This window comes from Bolinopsis microptera, chromosome 5 (genome assembly GCF_026151205.1).
Source record: "Bolinopsis microptera isolate Bmic1 chromosome 5, MBARI_Bmic_1.0, whole genome shotgun sequence".
Classification (NCBI taxonomy): Eukaryota; Metazoa; Ctenophora; class Tentaculata; order Lobata; family Bolinopsidae; genus Bolinopsis; species Bolinopsis microptera.
The window spans coordinates 18542802-18568826 of NC_087076.1; the positions used below are offsets into that span (position 1 = coordinate 18542802).

The following is a 26025-nucleotide window of genomic DNA, read 5'->3' on the forward strand; positions in this document are numbered from 1 at the left end:
GGTCCGAACTGATGGTTACTAACCCAGGTTAGGGCAATATCCAGGAAACCGAATTAGGGTCAAAGAGTGTGAAGGGAGAACATCTGGACCCTGTACGTCTGACCGGTAATGGGGGTTTCAGGGGGCTCCGGGAGCACGGACATCATATAACGTCTAGCAACCTCTTTGTTCCAAATCTGATTTGAGTTTGTGTTGTGTGAGGGAGATGGGGAGAGAGATGATGGTCGTGTTGGCTAGGAGATCTGTTCTACTTAGTAGTGTTGTTATACCGTGTCCTGTATGAGGTTCGCAAGTACGCATCACACTCCATCCTACTCTACTCTCTGTAATTACCTCACGCGTTTGCTCACTAGTCCGCTGCTCCCTCTCTCTCTCTCCCTCTCCCTCTTTCTCTCACTCTACAACCTGCTCACAGATCTCTCATCACCAGGGCGTGTGGTTGTCCTCCAGCTCCTCTAATATCTCATCTCACGTGACCCAACATCTTATCATATGACCCAACATGGACTCAACTAACACCCGCCACAAGGAACAACTGCTCCAGCACTCTTAATGACATCCGAGCCCCTACCTGGCACTTAATTATTGCTCATCGACCAATAGTTCCCCTGCTATTAATTAATTAATTATCTGTGCAGTGTTAGTTGAGCATATTTCCTTACACGCTGTGCCTCACATTCCCACTCCGCCAGCAGCAAAAGTAGTTTTCCCACAGCTTAAGTAGCTGAAATTTAATTTAGATAATCGATCTGTTTGATATTCTTTCGCCTACTAATGGTGAACCTTTTGATCGGGTTCCCTTGATTTTATAAACTTTCAGTATCATCCACAAGATTGAGTTTCCGATAGATCTAATTCCTAGACCCTAATCTTAATCACTCATCAGAAGTCGGGTGATGGCAGATGATGAGCTCCATTTTCAGATTTTTATGCTCGAATGTGACTTGTGCTGACAGTTCATTATTCTCCCTATCATCCTTGCATTGTTTGCAACACCATATACAAATTATAACTTAACATTGTTTGCGCCCTTTAGTGATACTACTAGATACTCAGATAATGTCGTTTGCTACCTCATGATTTTTGTTGGTTGAACTTGAAGGGGATATGATCGTTCTCTAGAACGCCTAGAGGAGCGGAATGCAACCAGAGTTTCCTTTTCACACAAAACACATGAATTTAGCACATATATGCAAGAATTTCAGACGGCGTGTTCCGCCGTCGTCAAACTTTTTAAGCTAATCGATCGTCTGAGAATTGGGAGGTTCCCGATGACAGTATCACAATCCATTTCATATTTTCATGCTATGATCAAAAATGTCGGCAGGAATTTGCAAGCATTTGATTAACAGTACTTACGACGGCCACCACACGGCCACTGACACCTGGATAGTCATGGGAGAGATCAGGGCTCGACATCACCACGGATATTATGTGCATATATTCAAACTGCTGGTCTCCATACGCTCGAATTATATTCGACAAGGATGTGGCAAAATCCCTCTCTCTCTCGGCAGCAGTGTATTCGCGGTCCCGTCCGAACAAACAGTCACGTGTAAGCCCCCGCTCACAGTTTCCTTTGTCAGTTCTACGACGTGTAGTTCTATTGAGAGCTAGCTGGAACGCAGTGTCGTCTACACTATCAGACTGTCAGCCTGGCAAATTGTAACATACTTTAGTTACTAACTTATAGTGTCACGTGACTGCTAGACTTGGGGTTTAGTTCCCGTTACCGGGGTTGTGATGACGTTATGGCATGTGGGAGAGTTGCACTTCTGCTGTGGTTAACCAAACCTTTAAATACGGTGCTTTGACCGGTTGACAAAATAATAATATACCGGACCGGCCCAATGCACGCTTTTGTCATGCAAGGGTTTAAATTCAGGATTAAATTTAGGGATTGGATAATTTTGGGAGCAGCAGCTGTAGTATTATTCGTTTGATCACCTTGAATTGAGGTCACTTTTAAGCATGTTATACAAGCACTGATGTGATCGTCATGCATTATGAGTACCATATGCATTTGTCACGCGCCGTTCTAGTATCAATTTAAACACTTTTCACAAGTTGCTGCTACTGCTGCTACTTAACTTTGACCACTGAAAATATGATGATATGCGCCTTTTAAAGAGCGATCTTTTAAAAGGTAGACGTCAGTCAAGATCTCGTATTAATTATTCGGTCAATAGTTTTAGCAGAGCTACCAACATGATAGTGTTCAGTCTCTCGGAGTAGGAGAGTACATCAAGCACCGCCATTCTAATTCAATACTTCATGTTGATTAAATTGTACTTAGTCTTCAAAGATTAATCGTGTAGATATTTGCTCTTTTAAAAGTCTGCCGAGAAATACGGCACAGTTTTTGCTGCTTTTCGTTTGATGTAGTATGTCGTCTAAACAGAGTTTGATTTATTACAGCACTTGATTCACGATTCTAGATCAATTTCAAGATGACCCATTTTCTGTATTTAGTCGTTAGATCAAATCATTTTAAAATTTGGTAACTCTTGAGGACATGCTTCATTTCCGCATTCTAAAATATCGTGTTGGTGTTACCTAATACTCCATTTTTCGAAGGTATGCCTGCTATGCCAGGACGCAGGGTTTTGGATTTCCTTATCATACTGATTGGATCCTTAAATTGGATTTTATGGTCACGTTATGTTTTTTGCACCTTTAAGGAAGAAATTTTTCATTCCTAAGAATAGCTGACTCTCATTCGTAATTGTATTATTTCATATATTGCAAAGAGTTTTACAAGAATTTTCTTTTTTTGCGAGATTTGATCCTAAAACTTTCAGCTCGCTTTATAGCTTTGAATATTTTTATATTACGATTCACAAATACCTAAAACAAATACCTAAAAAAACGATTATAGTTAATCCGATCCAAACAGACACAATATAGTCAGGCAATTCCTGGTTTAAATTTACATTGTCACTCCCAACAAATTGCATTTTAAGACAGACAAGCTTTGTTCAGGGCTCCATTTCTCAACTTTATCTCCATTACCGTGCGTGATCCTGTAAGATTTTCTGCGTTTAGAATCAGGTATTATTTTATTCATGCAACAGTCTCATCCGTCCACGTAATTATTGTACAGCTAACCTGAAACCTTGCTGCAATCCCAAATCTCTGGTTACAATACATTACAAGTGTCTGCCAGCAGCGGTTCATGCTCAGCTAGATACTTGTTCCGGAAAACAATGTAAATGTAGGTTCCGACTATACTACCGCCCTATTCAGAGAGCTGCTCTAATGACTAATTTGAGTGTGTGGAGAGAGTGAGAGGACGGGAGAAGTGCCCCCAATTAGGGGTATTGGGGACTCGGAAATATTTCGAACAGATTATCGGCTATCATTACATTGTGTTCACTTGAAAAGAAACAATTGTCATGTTAATGACAGGAAAGGAGGATGGACCTAGTAGAACGGGGGTTAGGGGGTCCCTCTCCTCCAACTATCCACTCCTCCATTTAATTGTGAGTTTGTATGTGTGTGACCATATGTTCGGGTAATTTGATTCACCCGGAATCATCGTCATCGTCCTGGTCGCGGCAGCAGCAGCCGATATTAAATTGTATTTATAGTACTCGGACCTCTAATTATGTGTATTTTATGTTTGTTATTAGTGAACCGAACGTTGTTTAGGGTTCACCTTATTTTAGTATTAATCTTCGACATTTCATCAGACGGTTAGATCATGTTAACCTTTGGTTGTGCGCTGTGGGAAGGGTGGTGACTTATGGTTATTGTACTTGTAGGAGTAAGGGTTGGCAGGATTTTAGGATGTTTGTTAGGCATTGAGGAGGGTAAGATATCGGAGTTAAGATAAAGGGTAAGAGAGGGTAAATGTAAGAATTGTTGAACTTGATGCTTACCCATTCATGTTTAATCGAACTTGTCATTCCTGACGACTAACCAAAATTGATTTTACCAGCAATTGCGATGGAATGCATGGAAGACACGTGACTAACTATAAGATGTTCTACCTGATACTACTCCTGCCCCTTCTCCCTCGTCCCGCCTACCAAGTCTGCTTACCCCAGTACGATTACATGGTAAGTACAACATCTACCACTTTGGCCATTTGGCTTATTCTCTACATGATTCTTTACACTTTACTCCGACAAATACTTCCCCACCAAACCCTCACGCTCAACTCAAGTTCACCCCTTTTACCTTTACCACTTTACAGCACAACCCAATATAGATTATAGAACTCAATATTATCCTTCACTCACATCTCCACCTCGATCCTCGGCACGATTACCCGATCAGTACAACCCCCTACAGATCAGTACTTTACATCCTTCCCCTCTCATCTCCCTCGTGGTCGACCTGTCCGTACCAACCGCAAATGGTTGGGTTTAATCCCAGGATGAATTTTTAACTATTTATGATTTAAGACAAATTATGCAAATTTGAGGGCGTTTTTGTTCGCTCCGTTCTGTCGCTCCCAAAAGAAAGTTCTAGGAATGGGAAACATTTTTTCACACTTAAAAAGCGTTCAGAGACAAAATCACCGGAAGGGTCCCACCGGAAGATGAGTAATTGAGGTTTAATTCTGCAAAGAACCAGCTGCCGGTTGGCAACGGTCCCTCATTCAAATAATGACGTTTATTACCTTCCTAACACCCAGACGTAGGACAAGCTCACAGGGGCAGGGAGGGAGGGAGGCGGAAGCGACTTAGTCTACTAGTCTACAGTCAATTACCCTTCACCCGCTCCACCCAGCTCTACCACAACTATTTTGTGCATCTCTTCATTAGCCGGGAGGCGGTAGAAATACCAGGAATATGCTGTGACACCAGGAGCCATGAAACGGCTTTAAGGGTTTGAAGGGACAAGCAGAGGGTAGGAAATTTGCTGGTAGATGGGATTTGTGGTCATTTTCTGGGATGTTGTGGACCCTGCCCAGTGCGCAAATGTTGCCAAATGGAGAGGTCATTGGGGATTCGTGATCTAATTTCAGAGTAGGTTGACCCTGTAAAGATGATGAAGTAACCAATTGGGGCTAGTCAATCAAAGTACCGTAGTTCTTAGTTTGGGGTATGAATAGCAAACGCGTTGCGAGTAGCTGAGTAGATTGCCAAACAACTATTAGCCGCCCTTATAAGTTTATATGTGATTCCATCCAAAATTTATTCGATCACAAAGCTGCTGGAGCATAGAAACTACTATGTTTTCTGGTATCCAATTTCACAAATTTCTAATTTTCTTAGGCCTCTGACCTAATATTAATATAAAATCATGCCTTTTAAGTGAATAATCAAAATTATTTTCATCCATCAAAATCATATACCATTATTATTCATGATCCGACACAGATTTCTTCTTTTATACCGACATGGCGAAACTGCAATATGACCGTAAAATCTAGCTGTTTATTTGCCAGTACGTGGATACGTGATATATAGCTATTAATTTGTCATCACTATTACGACTTGGATATAACAACTAAATTAACTTCTAATTTACTATATACAACGACATTTTCTCACACAATCTCCCTTTTCAGGTTAACCTTTACGAAGAATCCCAAGACAACACCTCCTCAAAGACCAAAGTCCACAGTTTTGCCAGCAACGGTAAGTGCACACTTTTACCCGTTTCACTTGTACATCATGCATGGCGTGTCGTCAGTGTTTTGTAGTATATCTCGCAATGATGACGTCATTTGACCCTGTATTCTCTAAATGATGACGTCACAGATCGTGGGTTCCTCCCTTGTACTATATTTGACAACTCTATGATCGTTTGAACTATTTCTACTGATGATCGTTTTAAACTCAGAGCTGGCCAATCCTCACGTGCGATTTTTATTCAAACAATTATTGAACATACTGATACATGGTCTTAAAACTTCATTGAATAAGATCGCATTTAAAACAACCACAGCTTTTGAATCGCGAAGCTCTCTCCGCATAATAAAACTATAGATTAATATTATGTCGTCGGCACTGGGGAGGAACCTGCGATTCTTATATTAGCGGGTGTATTGTGATGTAGCATGCTGCACGCTTGTGCTGATGAATACAACTTAATAGTTTAACTTAGATTTAAAGACTGTGAAAATGACCTCAGATTTTATGTCACACCATCTCTAAATCTCTTGAGGACATTTTATCCCACGAGAAATTGTAAGAGTAAAAGTAGGGGGAAACTGTGCCGGGGTCCGATTGTGCGATTTTTCAACCCCGACCCGCACTTTCAGGCAAGAGTCGCAATAAAAACAACATAATATTCTCGTTTGAGAACGACTGGAAGATTCCCATGAGCTCGATGGTGGGTGCGGATCTGCACGTCATCTCAGTTTCAGATCTCCGGAGTAAGCTAGCCCAGTATCAGCTCCCTGAACCAGAGTTCGTCGTGGTGGAACTCTTCTTCAAGAAACGGGGCTTCAGGACCTTCCCCCGCCGAATATCCTCCACTGTGGTGGATCTAAGGAACTCTAGTACTATCAGTGTGAACGTGATGGACTATTTGTCCCGGGTCATGAACCGACCCTACCCTCAACCCAAGCTCATCCTCTCCCTGGCTTTTATGGGAGGAGACGCTCTTCCTTCAAAGTTCCTCATAAACCGGGGCTGTGTGACACCCTTCCTGATCGTCCGAACCAGGGAGAATCTCGACACAGACGTGGTGAACGAGATCCAGAAACCCTTCATCACTACTGGAGACAGACCCTGGGTTGGAGACAACAAGAGGACCAAGAGACGGGCCAAGAACTGGGCCACACCTCTCCTTTACCGAGACGTGACAGAGCTGGAGAAAGTCAACTACCACTGCAGGAGACAGGACCTGTGGATCAACTTCGACGAGATAGGCTGGGACTTTGTGATCACGCCTAAAGACGTAAACATAGGGGACTGTGGCGGGCAGTGTCTGGACGCTGATAACAATATTGCTCATGCAGTGGTCAAGCAGCTCCTTCAGAAAATGCACCCTGCTAGAAACGCGGGCATCTTGTGCTGCCAGGGGGCCAATTACAAGGAAATATCGGCCCTGTATTTCAAGAGCAAACACGAAATCGTTATTGGGAGCATGCCTAAAATAATTGTAAAGGAATGTAGATGCCGCTGAAAACTTTCTTTTTACATTATGAGTTTATACTATTCCTAACACTAGAGAATATTTATTGTATATTTGTGTAAAATACTAGTTGGATGTGAGCAGTGCATGTCACGTGGGACCACCCATTATTGACTTATGTTGAAAACAATGAATAGCTTTTGTCAGATGTTAGTGGATTTAAATATTTACATCGAGATCTTATAAGATGTTGCGTAAAATGTTTGTTATATTACTTCACGTGACATAAAACTGTTTCTTTGAAAGTACCTTTGAATATATATACGCTACTCAGATATGTTGGGTTCTTTGAGAAATATCGAGATCTTTATGTCACACAACTCACCCACATACCTTTGTAATACTACCCGAACACTCCCAGTCTCTTAAAATCTTAAATGTGGAGGCGGGTGGCATGTTCTAGTTCTGCATGATACGTGCGATGACGTCACGTGACATTCCAGCAGTCCCCACGTGACGTCATCATCCCAAATACAAGGTGAGGCATGTTTTGATCCCTACCTCTCCTCTCAGGGCAGCATTGGACGGGGAACTCACTGGACTTCACCTTCTACATCGGCTCCAAGGAAAGCGACCTGACAGTTCTGAAGGCGGAGCTGGTGGTCATATCCCATGAGAAGTTGAAGGAAGTCCTGATGCTGAGTGCTGGAGAAAGGGTCAGGGTAACGGTAATTATACACTTCCTTAGGAGGGGTCACCAGCAGGAGTTCAAGTTCCCGATCTTTAACGAGACCTTCATGGTGTCCGGAGAGGACTCCACCATGCCGTCCGGGTACATCAGTGCCAATCTGACCCCGTACATGAGACGAGAGTCTCTGGATTTCCCGCGGTTCCGGGTCAAAGTGCTGGTCCACGACGTGTCCAGACAGAGACTACCGTACACAGCCCAGGATATCCTACAGGAGGACACCAGCTGTACCACGCCCTTCATTGTTATCACTACTAGCAAGAAACAGGAACTAGCTTACGTAACCAACATCATCGAGAGGAAGAAAAGAGGTGCTACCGGCTTCACTCCTGACTCTCAGCGTACCATCCAATACAAGGACGTCACTCCTCTGGAAATACCGGCTTTCCCCTGTCAGAAAGTTAAGTTTGACCTGAACCTGGCTGACATAGGCTGGGACTCCTGGATGTTGATACCTAAGATGGTGGATATTGGAGTGTGTCAAGGGACCTGCACCAACATGGACATGCTCATCCCTCACGCTCTAGCCAAACACAAGATCGCCCAGATGATGCCCAATGAGAAGATAGGTAAGATTTGCTGTCAGGAGGCCTCTTACAAGGAGATTGTGGCGCTCTACCAGATAGACGGCTCCCTGGTAAAGTCCATCCTGCCCCAGTTTGTGGTAAATGCCTGCAGATGCAGGTAAACTTTCTAACATCGGGTGATACGTAGAATGTACCTGATAAGGACTGATTGAAGCTTGAGAAAGATGGAAGCTGGAGTGGCTGAGCGGCTAGCCAGGACGAGAAGTTGGTGCTGGCAGATTGAAAAGAGAGAGATGGAGAGCGATACGGCAGATTTATAGGACTAGGACTACACTACATTACTTGACGCAGAATATCCGAAAAGACTTGAATTACAACAACTACGGCATGAGCTCTATTTATCGAGAAAATGTCTGCTGGAATCACATGATAAACGATTGTTAATGACTGTATGGTGATTTTCACGCGTAATAATATGATTGCTGCACCCCGAACATGCCACCTTGCCCCATAAACATTTCCTTTTTTAATCGATTCCAAATTCTTGGACCCTAAAATTCGGTTCCCAAAGTACACCCTTTTAAAAATTGCGTTTCATTACGTCAATAATAAGTTTGTTTTTTTCTGAGTCAGATAGGTTTGTGAAAGGCGTATTACTATTCGCGTGATTTGTGATGTAACATTTTGTTGATTTGAAAATATGTTTTTGAGTTAGGAACATTCGATATGTTATTCAAATGCTGATGAACGGCTGATTACTAGTCTAGCTTTGAAAACTCGAAGGAAAAATAAGCAACAAATTTAATTTTAACGAGATATTTTAGTCAACATTTGATTAAAAAATTCCATATGACGTTGCTCCTTTTTCCTTCTCGCTTCAAATAGTCAAACTTTAATTCAATATTCATGTTCACTAAATTGTTAACTAAAACTAAACAGTGGTTTACTAATTTTATACGTTTTTAGGCGGGAGTTTGATAAAGCTGAATTGCATAACTTAAGATGCAATCAAGAGGATTTTTCATGGTTTATAATCGCATTTCCATCTTTCATTTCTTAAATAAAACCGAGAGAACATTCGAGATTCGGTCCAACATTACCATATTTAGTATTACCGGATGCTTGAGTTACTATTTTGAGCTGTACATGTACGCAACAATTTACACACTAAAATTTATATTCGTCACGATGCCGTGAAATTCGTCACATCCCTATTGATATCCAGTTCCAAGGATTCCGCGTACATTCAGAGATTAATTTAAACGCATATTATACTTGGGTAACGAGTAGTAATTTAATCCTATTTGTAGATTAGATTAGCTGATGTCACCCTCCTAAATAGTGGCTATGATGATGATATGTCGTGTATACCTAGAATCTGAAAACCGATGCGGACTTGGAAAATTATTTGTTCACACACAGATGGACAATGTCATTATATAACGAGGAAGGGGATTATTATACCGTAATATTTGAAATTTAAGACGGTAGTGTTACTGTAAACCGCGTGCCATGAGCTGTTGTGTCCTTAGTTTTTGTTTGAATGGTCGCTCACACATCAGGCCAGGATATGGATATTTCAGATTCTTTGAATTAATGCATTTAAACAGTCACTGGAGAGGACTATTTGGAATGTTAATTCAAATATTTTTTTTCAAAATTGTTGTTTTTTCTCATTTAACTTCGCGTGTTTTACTTTGTGTCAGGAGAAGAAATCAAGGAAAATACATGGAATTATAACAAACGCTAAAAAATTATCGCTTACAGCATAATTTCACAAATTTAATCCTTATTACATCACTAAAATATTAATAAAGCTCCAGCAAATACATCACAGATGTCTAAATCATTATCAACGCTATATATACATGCAATTTTATATTTCCATCCATCTAAACCAGATATAATACTGTACTAAGCTACAAAAACGTCCTCACGCAGCTATCAAATTTGTATAATTTAACTCTTAATTTACACACACATTGGTGGTCAAATACTGCAAAACGGAAAGATTTTGTGCGATCATCACTTAATTTGTACGGGTTAAAATGTCATAATTATACAGAAAGAATTGCAACAAAATGGAACGGGGGGTTCCTTCTTAAAGTCTGTCATCACATTATGTTGGGGAGGATTTGTTATTTAACCGGTGCTCTAAAATTCTTACGTCTTATTAGGAATGCCGTGGATCCAATTATTGAGTCCCCAGACGGCGCCACAATAATTTTCTCTTTAAAAAATCTCTTGAGTTCCGGTAGCCGTTAGGCTTTATAATTTATATGTCAGAGAGAAAAACTCACTGTCACACTACAGTAGAGTTGTTACTGTCACACTACAGTAGAGTTGTTACTGTCACACTACAGTAGAGTAGTTACTGTCACACTACAGTATAGTTGTTAATAACAAGATAAATACTCTTTATTCTTACCTTTCTGAGATCATAAACAAACAATAATATTAAAATCTTTATTAGTTTTGCTCAGAAAATGTCTTTGTTATATCAAACGTCAAGAAAATTAACTGCACCAGCAGCGTCACATGGGCTCTTAAAGTTCGCTACTTGATGACTGGAAAGTGGAAATCCAGTTCTTACTCCGCAAGCTTTCAACTTGTTACTCCGCAATTATTCTACTTCGTAATCCGCATATATTTTGGAGATTTCACTCGTTTACCACCACGTACTCGTCAGCTGCATCTAGAAAATGGTAGAAATATAGTCAAAATTGACAGTTCACACTGAAAGACCATAAGATGTTAAAATAATGAAATTCATAACCTTGGTAGGATATCTGATATGATTGTCACATGATAGTCGACCAGTAGGAAAGTGCCAAGTGTGATATTTCAGATAATGCTATAGAAATATGTTGATAAATCGAGAAGCACATTGCACATAGAGCAATAAATATCTTGTTATTTTCAGATCTCCCAATTTCTGGGGAATTATCGATCTGTAGTTAGACTGATTTGGAGTTTAAAATTTCACTAAATTTTACGCTTGTGAATGTGAACTATTTAATACGGTCAAACTTGAAGGATCTGTTTAAGATGAAAGTTTCTATTTGAACTTATTATCAAGACTTTTAAACTTTTGCCTGTTTTGATACTTTCAATACTGGCTCAAAACAAATAGTCTAAATCTTTGTGCCAGGATGCATTAAAAATCAAATACTTGTCGTATCATCCCACGCCAACAAATTCTAGATTTTAAACTCATCTTCATCTGTTAAACAACAGATTTAAATAACTTCTGACAAATGCACGTACAGCATCTTGGTAACAATTCTGTAATTCTCAATTGGAAATAACACGAAATGAGACTAATAAGTAATATTATATATGATAACATGATTTTTTCACGCTTTTTTCTTGTATGAAATTCACGGACAAGTGAACACGTTCAATATTACCTTTTACTTTGACAAACCCAACCCACAAATAACATTTTTGGATTATCTTTATCGGGTTTAAGAAATTTACATTTTCTCACATTCAAGCTGCAACCCTCATCTTCAACTAAAGACGATTATTTCAAACATTTTTCACCAAACATCTAGATATGTAATATTACTTCTATCTCTAATATACCCTCGAACATGTATATGCATTGTTTAAAACACTTGAACTAGATTATGCAGCATTAGAAAGTTAGAATGTATACTGTATGTATATCGAGAGAGTAGTAAATGTAACAGAAGACGGTACAATCCCCGGCAACCTGGATCAACTGCACACCATACCATGATGAACACACCCCCACATCAACCATTTCACCTCTCTTTAAAAGGTTTTAATCCACTGTAGTGTGTCCCACCCTAAGTGTAAATCTAACCCAGAATACCCCCGTATCTCCCACCTTACATCTTGTTTGAAAGAAGCCTGCCAGTACAATTATATTCTATATCCCCAATCTCCAGCACAGTATCTATACACAACACATTACACAGTACCACGTGACAGTACCACATGACTAATACACTCGGATAAAGAGCGAGCAGGACCACACCAAGTAACGTAGGTTTAGCTCCCCGAGCTCGCACCTCCCCACCGGTCAGGGGGTGTTGCTAGTTAATTACTGTAGTAGTCTCTGAGTGTACAAACATGTTGTTGTCGGCGGTTTTATTGGTGTTTTGTAGTGTGGCCATCACAGGTTCGGAGGCCAATACTGAAGAGATCTTCAATCAGGTTTGTGCGGTTTTACATATTTCCACAAAACTTCCAGACCACAGTCGAATTTGTTCATACTTCACAGTTCACCGCAAATTTTGGAAAATATTTTGACATGAAAAGAACGACTTTCATCAGAAATTTTCAGCCAACCTGAAATGGGCAGCACATAGGAAGTACCTAAAGAGCGAGGGAGGACAGCGCTCTAAAATTGCATGTCTGTGAAAAATTAAAATGTTAAAACTGCCCCGGCCTCGCTAGCTGTTCCTCATGACATACAAGTCTTCAGTGTTTGCCCTAAACACGAGTGACCCGTGACGAGCACGCCGGACTATTCCTGCCACATTCTCACTACGTTGCTTGTTGCTCGCAAACTTGAAACATCTTTGCTACTTAAAAACGTTAAAACACTGTGAACTAACTGACACCGTACATCGCAACTTAGACCGGATGGGGTGGTGGGAATTTATCAGTGTGGTGGCAAATATTCGGTTCTAAATTCCAGTTTAATTTGAGAGAACACTTTTGGGGCAGGTGGCCACTGAAAAGTCATGAGTTGAAATTATAATAGTAGCGACCAAAACACAAATACCGGCCCTAAGTTTGCCGCCTTTTAGTTCTCCGTTTCTGACTTCAGTGGAAACAGTCGACGAAAAACAAAAGGCTGCAAGAAATCAAACCATGCTTACAAAAATAGAATTTTGTAAAGATATTGTATCCATGCACAGGAGTCCATAATTAAATCACCCGGTTCTTCATCAAAATATAATTTGTCAAATTTCTGCAGATTTGGAAAACATAATATTTTTTTGAGTGCATCTAAAGCCTATAATATAAGCCTATTTCAGTATTTCTAGCAGAAATCAAGATCATATTTCCAAAACCAATTTAAGTCCATAACCCATCAAATTACTACAGATTCAAGAGTTGCTGCGAACAAGGCGGTCAGTTTTAGGAGAAAGCGACTACCAGTGCTTTACCTCGGGAGAATGTGTATCCGAATACCAAATGGAAGGTCTGGTGACCTACAAAGAGGAAGCTTTGTGTACCCGAAGTGAGGAGGGCTGTGGAGAAGGAGTCATGGTTCTGGAACGAGCCAAGAGGGAGGAAATGTGCATGAACATGGATGAGGATATGGAGTTGTGCAAGAGATCAGTTGAACCACAACCAGCCTGCGGTATGGTTATGGAGAAGATCGAGGAGATGGGTTGTGGAGAGATTATTGTGGAGAGAAAAGTGAGGAGGAAGAGAGATATGTGTGTTGCTTTAAAGAAGAGGTTCTCTGGACTCTGTAGTGGACGGAGAAAGAGAGCTATCAGTGATGGGTGTAATAGAGTCATGGAAGCAATGGAAAGTAGTGACTGTGCCAGTGAAGTTGAGTTTCTCAGTAAGAGACAGTCAGGATGTCCAGATGGGTGGACAGCAAGACAAGGTGTATGTTACAAGTACTTCAAGGACCCACTGAACTTTGCAAAGGCCAACAACTTATGTAAAGGAGCAGCTGCGGACTCGAGCTCTAGGTTGGCTACAATCCAGTCAATGTCGGTGGACACACTGGAAGACAGGAAGTTCTTTGACTCTCTGATTGAGAGTTCCGGAGCAGTGGAGCACATCGATTCTGTCCTCTCCACAATGGACGACATGTTCGAGGGTAAGAACTGGAAGGAAGTGATTGAGTATTATGATAACTGGGCTTGGATTGGAGTGAAGAGCTCAGGGGACGACTGGAAATGGGCGGTACCCAGTCAGAAAGAGGCTGATTGGTCCCCAGTTAAGATAGGTCAAGATGATTGGAGGAAGAGCGAACCTTCTCAAGACCATGACCTGAGAATGGATAACGGAAACTGTGGGGTTTACTTCCACAACCGTAAGGAAAGGATAGACAGCTCTTTATCGGACAAAACAGACGAGGGAGAAGTCAAGGCCTGGTGGAACGCTAACTGTGAACTGGAGCTGCCTTTCCTCTGTGAAGTCAGAGCTAACTAATTGGTTGTCAATTAATTAGTTGATAATTTGACGAACAGCAGTCAACAGACATGGTAGAAGTTTTGTTTATTTCACAGAATATTACCAAATTTTGTCCGTGTTCTTGTGTTTACACTTTAAATTCAGTTTCACTTTATTACTACTAAAAAACTTTTAGTTGCACGAGTAATTTCTTTAGCAATAGAAAAATAAATTGAGAATTTCTGAAGAAACTTTTAAAAATGTTGTTATTCTAAAATTATTATTTCGTATTTATAACTTTTTGGAGACGATTTAAAGAATTTAACCCAGATGACAACATGTAATATAGATACTAAAATAGACATGCTCAGAATAGTAAATATTGTTTAACGTGCAGTTTACTAGCTATAAGTAAATTGTATGATAACATTAACATATAAGGCGCCGATTTTTATTATTTTCAACTTGAGCTTGAGTCATTTTAAACACTAAGCGGTAAAGCCATAATACCTAAGATGCAGATGAATGAATACGGAACCGTTTTTGAGAACTAATTCTTCTAGCTTAATCGAATAATGATAGGATAAAAATAAAAAACCCGCTACAGCTAGCCGTAAAGTCTATAGAGAAGTCGGACAGAATCTCTTGCACATTAAACCGACCCGGCTTATCAAAATCTGCTAACATGAGTCGTTACATATTATATTATGGAGATATATCACGCTAACCTGGGTCATTAGATATAGATATTATCTGAATATCTCGTTCGTTGAGCACTTCACCTCTCTCTGCCGGCACATGTTCGAGGCTGATATCCACCAATTCCTCTTTTTCTGATGTACTTTCTTCCGGAGACGATATAAGGTCCACTTCAGGCGAGTTAATTTCCTCGGGGGACGATATAACGTACACTTCTGCTAGCGTTACGTCTACTTCTGTCTGTGTAACGTTTACTAGAGAAGGTGTCAGGTCCACTTGTGGTGGTTTGGATTCTATGACTGGGGTAGGATATTCTCCAGCGGGTCCTGTATCTCGGCCATGCTGTCTTGATCTTCTAATGCTGCAGTTCCTACACGATCTTTATGTTAGTGTGACTAGTTAGTGTGACTAGTGATAACAGATGTAAACACTTAGGCACCACACTGAAACCGTGCAGCTTATAATAATTGTATACGGTAGTGATGTTATTGAGGGAAGGTGAACTTTATCTTTCCGTTAAATTATACACAACAGTTAACCACACATATTACAGAAGGTCTTGAAATGGCAACGCCCAATGATCAAATAAAAATATGAAAGTAAAAGGGCAATTTGACGTGAAGGGTTACAGCTAAGTGTAAAAGTTGAAGTGCTTCTGAAGTTCTGATCACCTTTCACAATTCCCGGGTCCAGGATATCTTCGTCTTCAGGATCAAGCAGGGCATCGTCAGCTGTGTCAAGATCCTCTGGATTAATTACGGATTAGAATTGGAGAGGGAACAACACAATTGAACATTAGGGGCGATACAATTAAACAATTCATTCTAAAAAATGTATACTAATTTGAAATTCCTCCCCGCTACGTCCAGTTTTCGATATTATTTTAAATTCGTTGTGAGTTATGTTAACTTAAGTTGAATACAGGCTACCAAATTCTTTGAAATTCTAGCTGTCTTGAAAAAACTGAAATAACCTTGAGGTGTCTCGATGAGGTTTCCAGATAGAGTTCTAGTCCTAATATTAGACCACATAGTGGCAACCTTCTGTGAAATATCCCTCAGTGGACTGTTGAGATTATCATTATCAGAGCCTACTCTTTCTCTCATCGGGTTCATGTTACCCAACATGTTACCCACAGGAAACACTCTTTCCTGGAGAGAGGAGATTGTTTCTTCTAAAACACACACACACTAGAGACAAGTCGACGAGCGACCTGGTGTCGGGTACAATGGCAATCTAATTTTAAAAGTTTTCCCAGTGCCGTAATGTCGTGAAATCACTAATTCTCACAGGAGCACAGATCACACAAAACTATTTAACATCTCACGTCCACAGTTTGTTACTAATAAAACTGATTTGATGTTGCATTAAAAAACACTAATGCGACTAAGGACACACACACACAGCTGTATTTCTAGCTGTCCAGCACCTCCGGGGCATCATGCTACGCACCTGGATGTTGTTGAAAAACTTCTTGGCTGGCGTTTGACAGTACTGCATCATTTCCGACCGGGACATGTTGAGTCCGAGGTCTCCAGGGGGCTCGGGGGAACTGCATGACATACTGTACCGCACTGAGTTGGAGGGTGGTGTGTTAAATACTGTGGAGGTTGCAGGTAGCACAATGTTTAGAGAATTAGAGGGGTCATGTGCAAATAATGACACTGTTAGAGGGGGAGAGGGGTTTCCGGAGTTGGTGGACTAAGGTTGGAGAGGGGTTCATTTCAAGTGTTAAATCCATCATTTTCTCTCGACTGTGCAGAAGGTGCTATAACAAAATAGCTCTTTTTCGCATTACTAGATGTTACATTGTACAATATAAAATTATTATAATATAATATAGATATATCCGTGGCAGAGTTCATTTGTTGTACTGTGAACGTAGCAAACAAAGAATAGTTTGGGTTGTTGTAACAATATTAGATGAAGAGATGAAGATTATGAAAAGCATTTAAAATGTGGGCGTTATGTCTGACCGCCCCCGAGAGCAGGTAATATTAATTTCTTGTTAAAATATAGCGTATAAATAAATAAATAGGTATAATCTATCGTGTACCGATAAGGTCCTAGCTCAACACTTCCTTGTTCGAAATTTGTCTGACAGACACCGCCTAAATTAAACGTCAGATGGTGTCACGTCATTTAGTCATGTAATTTGTTATGTAATTTGGGAGCAGCCGCTGTATTACGTGATGCACGAGACATTAAATAGTGAATTATTAACCAAGAATAACGCTAAAATATTCAAAGTATTCAGATTTCAGATGACTGCGTGTTGGGGTGGGTTTGCCCAGGAATGTGGGTTATGTCTGAAATGTTACCTGATTCTGCAGCAGACTGAGCGGCGAGGAGGGTGGATGAAGTGGTAGAGAAGGAGGTGGAAGTGGAGGTGATGAGAGAGGTGAAGTGACCCACTGAGTCGCAGACAGCTTCCACTCGCCGTACTGACGTGTTGTTGAGCTCCTGATGAAAGAGGGGGATAAGTTACTGATACAAATAACTGATCGTGTAATTGGACAATTAGTGGAACAAATCTCATTGGTAAATCATATATGAGTGAATTACATTTTTTCAGTTGCTGACCCTGTTTTGGAAAATTATTACTGAACGGATATCAAGCACAGTTTAATTACACGTAAAGTGTGAACGTGGTCCAGTACAGTTCAGAACCAGCGACCAGTGTTAGCACTATGTATCCTAAAAACCTTGTCTGCTCTAACCACCATACCCTAAGTATGTGTTAGGGCAGTACTCGGAGTTCAAAGAGGGTTTATAACTTAACGCTAGGTATGGGGAGACAATGTTGGGAAGTGGGCGAAAAAAAGTGGGATACAAAGTACCAGGCCCGGAGGAGGTAGTTAGGAAAAGGATCTGGGGACCCAAGTACACTGTACAGAAGTACTGGGCCTGAAGGGGATAGTGTATCTAAACCTTTTTACAGTACGTGACAATTAGATTCAAGAAAACTCAGTCATCTGATTGATCTTGTCTGCAGCAGAGGATTTATGATTGATTTGTCCTTGAGAATTATAATTTATTCCATGCTAAAAATGTTTGGTCCCTCGCCGAGTGCATCCACATTCCGATACTTCAAATCAAGATGTAATGATGGTGTGTCTATCCCTGTCTACAGTGTAGCCTCTACTCTGCAATGCAGATTAAATACACTGAATATTAACTTTATTCTTGGTACTCAGATAGCTGGACCAGTAAAGTGTATCTAGCATCATTAGACATGCTGATTGTGCTGTCTGTACGCTTTAATATGCAATCGATCAGACCAGCTTGTAGCTTGCATATCATTATTATATGCCAGCATTCCCAATGATTAGCAAATTATCACAAGCCCTTTTCAATCGACGTGACGATTAAACTGTCGAGTGAGTGCGTGGTGTCCTCAACTTGGCCACTACTGGTTGGTTGGATTTTTGGGCATCTACTTTACCTCCCATGAGAGGATATGTGACGTCTATTGGGATCCCTGGTACTTGGATGAGAGCCAAACCATTTCCTGGGCTAACCTGAAAATCAGCTCCAGAGGCCACTACCGCATTCAATAATCTTCGATAAATTCACAAATTCTCCACATTTGGTATCAAAAGCGGGCGGCATGTGAGAAACAAATATTCTCCTCCCTGCAGCAGCTCCAATACAGTTCTGAGGCAGGAGTCTAGGCTGGATCTCCTTCAAACCCTGCTTGCAATAATATTGCTAACTCTGGTTCTACCCAAAAAGAGGGCAACTACCCTTAAAGAGGGCAACATCTTGTCTGGGCACCAAAACTGACCAGACAGGGTATCCAGACGATTCTCAGGATCTATTCTTGTATTTAGCAGACTCCTCTCGGAGCTCTGTCTGGTCCTGTGGTTTATTCACCAGGTTTTATAGGTATTACAATGCTGACTAGAATGTTGGCTCCGCATGCTAGAACGGAATGCAGGGCTCGACAAACCACATTCTATCAACTTAAAGTTAGGGCATCGGTCAGGGCAGCGAAACAAGGATGTCACTTTCGACTGTAACCTTAGGTTAGCAAGTAAAAGTAAGCAAGATGTCCTGATGTGATAATTAGCAACCACTAATTTTCTTTCTAACTAAAACTCTTCCCAGGCATTGTCCGCAGACACAAAGAGGTGGTCTTAAAATGTAACGGCATATTTTACTTGCGGGGAGGAGTAGTAAGCCATATTTGTTATGACACGTGACAGCTATTAACCAATCAGCTTCCAGCAGTGTCCTATCAAAGAATCAATCCACCACGTGTCAAAACAAATATGGCTTATTTATCACCATTAACCAAGTCTACACTTTCGTCTCTCACGATGGTTAAATGGGTGAAACTTTTAAAACCACAGATGGATTTCAAATACGTGAAAAGAAATCCGTTACAAGCGGAACTAGCAGTTCCAGTGGCGTAACGAAGGGCGCCATTTTGACAATTTTGAAAAACTTAACTGAGGTACTAGCTTTTTCGGCGGGATGCACCAACATGCAACGTTACGCCACTGAGCAGTTCCTGCTAAAGTTTATATCACGAATATTATGTATGTCATGCCCGACCAAAGAAGAGATAAGTTGTTTTCATGACAGGAAGATTATCCACTATATTAGAGAGTGTAAGTAGTAGGGTTCCGAGGATCTCACGTGCTCATGTATTGGAATATACGGGCTAGCCTGTACTCTAGTCCAGACAAGGACTAGTTCCAGTGATTATAATACTAAACTGAGTAGCATCACCCCGTCACGTGATTCATTTCTGTGCAACAGTCCCTGAATGGCAGGAGCAGATAATATGGTGATTTGCGGAACTTTAGAACTTCTGGAATTTTCGATTTGATGATATTGAATTGAGTAGCTGTTGCAGAAAAAGGGATCATTAGGTTATGAACAACTGCTTATGTCGTGGTAGAGGAAGCTGAAAAGGCTACCCTAGATCTTTGAAACTTCAGATATTGACTCTCCCTCGGGTTCACATTTGCTGAGTATTAGAATACTTTACAAATAACAGTCTACCTTTTTTGGACGTCATTTTTTACTATGAAGTCGCTAAAGTATATAAGCCATTCAGATCAGAACAATAAAACATCTAACAACAAGACATGGGATAACACATGACACTGAGCGATAAATTCTAATTCTATGGAGCACTATAGTTCTTCTCATATCTCTAATAGGGGACAGCATAATCCTCATAGCTACCATAAAATACAAGGCTATCAGCGACACAAGGTGATATTAGCCGTGATACAGCACTTGGCAATCTGTGATCTTCTGGAGACTGTTTTCAGAGTGTTTCACTCTAGTGCTGATACATGATGGTTAGGTGATGGGAACACTGTTCTGTCACCTCGGAAGAGATTGTTAGTAATGTGGGTAATATACAGGCACTTCTTCTGCCCTGCACACTTACGACTGTGGTGAAGTTCTCCCTCAGAACCCTAGCTTGGTCTTTTAGGTTCAGACCAGATCACATATCATCAGATCTACAGTGTGGGTTATAACGGTGTGTTGCCCCAACTCTAGTGATGCTCATGATACACGTGATACACACTTAAGTTACCGAGAGTACCAGTGTAACTATGGTTACAGCTCGCACGATCTCATTCTCCCAACATGGTTTCTACGGTTGTTATCGGGTTATCTTATCAGTCCTCCTCTCTTATTCCATACTTCTCATCACATCAATACTCTTGCTAGTGGTAGCAAAGAAGGCACGGTAAGAGACTAAGGTAGGAGGGGATGAGCTGCTAACTGTGGGGGTGCTGTTACTATCCTATCTGCCATGGAGCGTGATACTCTTTACAGGGGTTTACAGTGGGATACAGCACTGTTACCACCCGAGCAGTTCGATACCTGGCTAACTTCTTCGTTTACTCTCTTGCCGTTCGAAGTTTTAGAAAATTTCTTAAACTGAAGATATCCAAACTAGTTCTCATCATGATCCAACAACAACACAGCAGAGACGAGGAACGATTTCAAGACAGAGGTGCCCAGAAGTACAGGATGAAGTTGCCCTGACTGCAGCAGTTTTAAATCAAGCAGACAATCTCGTGTATATACAGGATAAGAAAATAAAGGATAAGAATGTTTATTAATACGTGTTCACAATTTCTGATCAAGATGATGACTCATTCCGAAAATAAACCACTGTACAACATCTTCCAACACACAGAAATGTAATTAATGTAGAAAGTCGTACCTCTAGGATTGAGGGCATGGTAACACTGAAGGCATGAGCGTGACTATCTTTACTTCTGATCCAGAGTTTTTGTAACTGCTTCGTCTTACTTACATTGTCCTGTAACGGTTTATTTTTGTTACTTATAGAAGCAGTTAGTTTCACTTATAATTACTTGAATAAGTCACGGTGTGTTTTACAGAAATGCTTAACGACGCCTGACTGTCGCCTCAAAAATCCATAATTATTAATTATTGTTACTTTTTATTATTAAGTAGTTTAAACAGCAACTTATTGTCGAATCGATACATCTTCTAATTAAATGTTAGGTTTAACATACGTTTACATCGTCGCTTATCTCTTTCATCTCTTCTGAAATTAAATTTTCTATTCATTAACCTTATTTGTGAAGTCGGCGGTAAATAAATTTAGTTACATTAATGCTTCGTAAATCTAACGAAATCTCAATCACAAAAGAATAATGTTTAAAAGCAAATATTTTTCTTAAAATAGTAACCTGCATTTTCGGACAACATCGTTTTATACACTTTCTTTCGTTCCTGGAGAGAGTGTGTGAATTATGGTACACATTTGACATAACACAGGTATATTGTCACTGCACATTGACTTCCTAAATTTAGGTAATTTAAATAACCTCATCAGACTACTATTCAGCACAATGATATTTAAGTTCACATTATGCCTTATGGGAAGGAGTCTCACCTTTGATCCACCTCCCCTCCCCCGACCCCCACAATGGTAGTTTTGACAATTCTGACTTATAACTCTTATAGAATAATTCATGAGCTTAAACGGCCAACTACAGCAACTAGCCAATCATTTATTTTAAATCTGTGTAAAATTTGTCTAAATCAGAAATAAGGAGTTCGTTCTTACCCCGTCAAGTTTGCCCAAGTCGTCTTTAAGACCAGTCATAACCTTCTTACCGTGAACTGCGACCTCAATCTGAAGTTACATTTATTAGGATGTATATTCTTAACTCTCAGTAGGATAGACAAAATTATTGATTTTAATTGACTTACGCTGTTAGAGTCACTCATCAGCAAGGTCGTGATGAGTACAGAAATGTATTTCAATCTCGGTTAATGGTGGTAAATATTAATTGCGCTACGTAAGTCATAAGTGGCCACATGCAATGTCGGCTTTACAATGCATTACATGTTACGGTAGCCAGAATTCGATGATAGGGACAAGATAGACTTCCAAATCTGCCTGTACTCCTCTAGGATTCAAGTCTAGTACACGCCCGCGCGCGCAAAAATAAACACTCGTGTGCGCGAACATATTAATAATTAGTTACACAGCGCCTTCCAAAATTAATTTGAGAAGACTCTCCACAAACGTAAACAATCCGTGTTACAGCCTGAAGAATTATCCGTGTCGACTGTATAATAACCTAATCAGTTATAATGACCTGATAATATTGTTATAACCGTGCATGCACCTGTTTAGCCAAGTCTTCTTGGCTGAATGAGCTGAGAGCAGGCTTCACTTCTCGTTGCAATGTGTATGCCACATTTAGATGAGATTCAGAGTACGTTAACATATCTTCTAGCACTGCACCCCACAGACTTTGCAATGGCCTGAAAATGTTGCAATGCAGATGGTGGCCAGTGAATATTAAAAAACTGTTTTAACAGTTTGCTTAATATATCTGATTACATTATACTAGAAAATGAGAAGATCGACAAATTGCAATTATAACATGTCATAACTACCAGAAAATAATGATTCTTCTAATAACTTGTGTTTTAAACACTATTCGAAGGAAAAAACAAGGTCTAAAACTGATGATAACCTTACCTGAAACACTCAGATGGTTTATCGTTGAACATTTTGAATAGTTTACCCTGTCTACTGTTACACAGTTGAGCAATACTGAAGTGGAAATATTGTTGAGATGTACATTTTAAAAGTGAGCCCTTACTAACGTCGCTGGAATAATGCCAGTAACAAAAAAGTGTCTTTAAAAGTGCTGGGCACTGTTACTGCTATACTAATATCGATATATTCGATAGAAATCCAATTATTTAGCAGTCTGCATGAGATACGTGCATATTTACAGATCATCAAGATTTTTGTGGGTGTACGACCTAATCCGTCAAATAGAGCACTGTAAACTAAAAGTTCAAATAGAGCACATAGTTGCCATACCTTCTTGCATAGTTGTACTCGATGTGGGCAAGCTTATCCCAAAACTCACTGATCATGTCCACTGCATCTTTATCGTTAACAAGTCGCTCGGTCAATATGGAATACTCCGCCTGAGAGAATGGAAATACTGATTCCTTAATTGTCAGGATCCTTCGCACATTACATAAGAGGGGGGGGGGGGGCAGGGGGTCTAAAATGGCTTAAATCTAGCTTCTGTAATATGTAATATGTAAATAATCCCTGAACATCTTTTAGTTCATCTACACTTATGGTAGAGTTCTAGTACCTATCATAATAAATCAGTAGAGAAATTTTGATTCTAATTTTAATGGACTGAATACTGAGAAATGTTATTTAGTACGTACTATACACACATGTATAGGCACACATGTATAGGCACATAAATTTCAAAGTTTATTAAGCCTTTTTTATCACATTTAAGTTATACCAACATTGCATAAGATGTATAATCATTTTGAAACTAAACTACTTACAAAGTATATGCTTGGCTGGTCCATGACCTTCGCCATCCTATAAGGAAAAACGTTTGTTCAACAAAATAAAATACAACACAATATTGGATATTATCGTAAAGTAACTGGTTAAATTCGCACCGATTGCTAAGGGCACTGCTCGTAAAACATTTCATTAGCAAACTGCGTGTAGATTAATACAGGACAAGGAAAGCAGCCTATATAATACTATTATAACAACAATATGTCTCGGATAATAACAGGAGATACTTTAACACAATGTTACTTTACTTTCAGTAGTGTGCAAAGGAAACGTAGTGAATTGCACAATTTGTAGAAATATGATGTACTACCATTATATGCTACCAGCGCTAATATACTATCAATGTATTATTTGAAAGTGAATGCACTCAATGCCTTGATAATTAAGATATGGTCACATTTTATATTATGTAAAGTTGTTATTCATGAGCTATTACTGAATTTAATTGAGATAATTTGTTTCAGGTTCTTTGTTAACTGTTGATAACCTTGATTATTTAGTTCTAAGTTGGCAAAAATAACACTTACAATGATACTCAAATGATACTCAAATGGACGACTCAGAAGTTCAAAATTACTAAAAATTATCACATTAATAATTTAATCAAAAGATTTACACAAAGAAGCTGTAATCAAAAACATCTGTTCAGTACACTTCATTCACATATCCATTATTCAAGAACACCTGGTAAACATGTAAGTAACTGTAGTTAAAACTGATATTATTCTGTGTCTGATCCTCTAATATTATATCAGGATTCAGGATGGTTTGACCGAACTGGTGATCTCGAATGAGATGCCACGCTGTTGTAGCCTGGCAACATACTCGGGAATGTCCAGCATAGCACCGGGTGTTATAACTCCAACATTCCTGACAAAATTGTATTCATTAATACAATTAATTAAAAAGTTAGTAAATTAAAAACTGGTTACACTCGTTGCCATTAATTATATGTTGATTACTAGTTGATAATGTGTATTACTGACTCTTTTCATTATTAAGCTATTAACCTAGGGTATTACATATGTGTACGATGCACTCTAAGTAGAGCTTCAGAGCTTGTAAAGGCTATATTTAATCAGCTATTTGAGACAGTGTTCAGTGAATTTTACAGATAGCCGTGTTGGATAAGTGGTAGAGAAAACCTGTAACTTAAAGAGCAAGTAAGAGCCCCAAACCCAGTGATTTAAATGTGTTTAATTGTTGTATGTAATATCCGGGTAAGGAAATTATTTGTTAGTCGCATTGTTTTGATGTTTCTGATAATTCCGTATTATATGCGACCAAGGGAAAATGCTCTTTTCAGGTAAAGGAAACTGAACTTCAACGTTTCAACACAATCCATATTACCGCTGCAGTCTGCACAATGCATGTCACGTTCATTTTATGTATTCATGCAAAGTATTTCTTAGTCTTGTATTTATTTTGGGTTGCATAATTTTCTAGAAAGGTGTTTAGTCGTATCATGTTCATTGATTGTTCAATGTAAAATCTGGAGTGACCATATCGATGACAATCATAACGCTGTGATTTGTGAAAGGTATGGTTTCGTTAAAATAACTTTTTTGTCTGATCTGTCTGAACCTGTACTGCACTGCTGACTGCATATTTGATCGCATCCTAAAACCGCTGTAAATTCCCAACTATCTGAATAAAAGTTGTAATAAAGCTAAGTTTCTTCCAATTACAGTAAAGGTATCGACCACACGACACCAATAAAACCGCATGCGGTTAAATTCAATTATGCCTCCTCATCCTGGTTGACAGCTAATGAATTGTGCCAACACCTTGAAACTATACCATGTTGGCAGTAGATTGGCAGTCATGAATCAGTATTACAAATACAAGACTCATATAATTTCCAAGAATCGGTCTGCGTCTTCTCATCGTCTCTAGAGATTAAATTGGCAGTTGTTCCTCCAAGGATTTCTGTCTACATATATACATTGTCCGGTTCTTTTTGCTATTGTTAGTTCGTTTAAACAACATTTTGAAAATCATGTATAAGGGCTGATGAAGGTTAGGTTGTTTTC

General features: G+C 39.7%; 3 protein-coding genes across 4 annotated transcripts in view; 2 read left to right on the top strand and 1 right to left on the bottom strand.

Annotated features, from left to right (window-relative positions):
* The first annotated feature begins 3900 nt into the window (after nucleotides 1-3900).
* Nucleotides 3901-9991, top strand: LOC134815279 (uncharacterized). Of its 2 annotated transcripts, none has more exons than XM_063823790.1 (3): nucleotides 3901-4061; nucleotides 5522-5591; nucleotides 6218-9991. In XM_063823790.1, exons 1-3 carry the CDS (start codon nucleotides 3954-3956, stop codon nucleotides 7084-7086), a joined length of 1047 nt encoding a protein of 348 aa, XP_063679860.1. In that variant the 5' UTR covers nucleotides 3901-3953; the 3' UTR covers nucleotides 7087-9991. The 2 variants fall into 2 exon arrangements, with proteins under 2 accessions (XP_063679860.1, XP_063679861.1); XM_063823791.1 differs by having other exon boundaries at nucleotides 3906-4061; nucleotides 7609-9991.
* Nucleotides 9992-10045: 54 nt separating this feature from the next.
* LOC134814757 (uncharacterized) overlaps nucleotides 10046-26025 on the bottom strand; it is an 83736-nt gene continuing 67756 nt past the window's right edge. Inside the window, exons 2-15 of the mRNA XM_063822963.1 lie at nucleotides 23971-24008; nucleotides 23477-23586; nucleotides 23126-23200; nucleotides 22767-22905; nucleotides 22199-22267; nucleotides 21819-21861; nucleotides 21642-21673; nucleotides 21323-21421; nucleotides 17445-17586; nucleotides 16576-16697; nucleotides 16097-16274; nucleotides 15795-15869; nucleotides 15153-15493; nucleotides 10046-11005 (exon numbers count right to left, since the gene is read on the bottom strand). Of these exons, the coding sequence (XP_063679033.1) occupies nucleotides 15417-15493; nucleotides 15795-15869; nucleotides 16097-16274; nucleotides 16576-16697; nucleotides 17445-17586; nucleotides 21323-21421; nucleotides 21642-21673; nucleotides 21819-21861; nucleotides 22199-22267; nucleotides 22767-22905; nucleotides 23126-23200; nucleotides 23477-23586; nucleotides 23971-24006 (1197 nt within the window). The 5' untranslated portion in view covers nucleotides 24007-24008 and the 3' untranslated portion in view covers nucleotides 10046-11005; nucleotides 15153-15416. The remainder of the gene's footprint in view (nucleotides 11006-15152; nucleotides 15494-15794; nucleotides 15870-16096; nucleotides 16275-16575; nucleotides 16698-17444; nucleotides 17587-21322; nucleotides 21422-21641; nucleotides 21674-21818; nucleotides 21862-22198; nucleotides 22268-22766; nucleotides 22906-23125; nucleotides 23201-23476; nucleotides 23587-23970; nucleotides 24009-26025) is intronic.
* On the top strand, nucleotides 12350-14804 carry LOC134814758 (uncharacterized). The gene is made up of 2 exons (XM_063822964.1): nucleotides 12350-12495; nucleotides 13396-14804. Exons 1-2 carry the CDS (start codon nucleotides 12412-12414, stop codon nucleotides 14461-14463), a joined length of 1152 nt encoding a protein of 383 aa, XP_063679034.1. The 5' UTR covers nucleotides 12350-12411; the 3' UTR covers nucleotides 14464-14804.

What these genes read in the sequence shown, in the direction of transcription:
- LOC134815279 (XM_063823790.1), top strand. Translation starts at nt 3,954, where the DNA reads ATGCATGGAAGACACGTGACTAACTATAAGATGTTCTACCTGATACTA. An exon ending in TACCCCAGTACGATTACATG is followed by an intron (nt 4,062 to 5,521) that starts GTAAGTACAACA and finishes CTCCCTTTTCAG; the next exon opens with GTTAACCTTTACGAAGAATC. An exon ending in CCACAGTTTTGCCAGCAACG is followed by an intron (nt 5,592 to 6,217) that starts GTAAGTGCACAC and finishes CCGCACTTTCAG; the next exon opens with GCAAGAGTCGCAATAAAAAC.
- LOC134814758 (XM_063822964.1), top strand. Translation starts at nt 12,412, where the DNA reads ATGTTGTTGTCGGCGGTTTTATTGGTGTTTTGTAGTGTGGCCATCACA. An exon ending in CTGAAGAGATCTTCAATCAG is followed by an intron (nt 12,496 to 13,395) that starts GTTTGTGCGGTT and finishes AAATTACTACAG; the next exon opens with ATTCAAGAGTTGCTGCGAAC.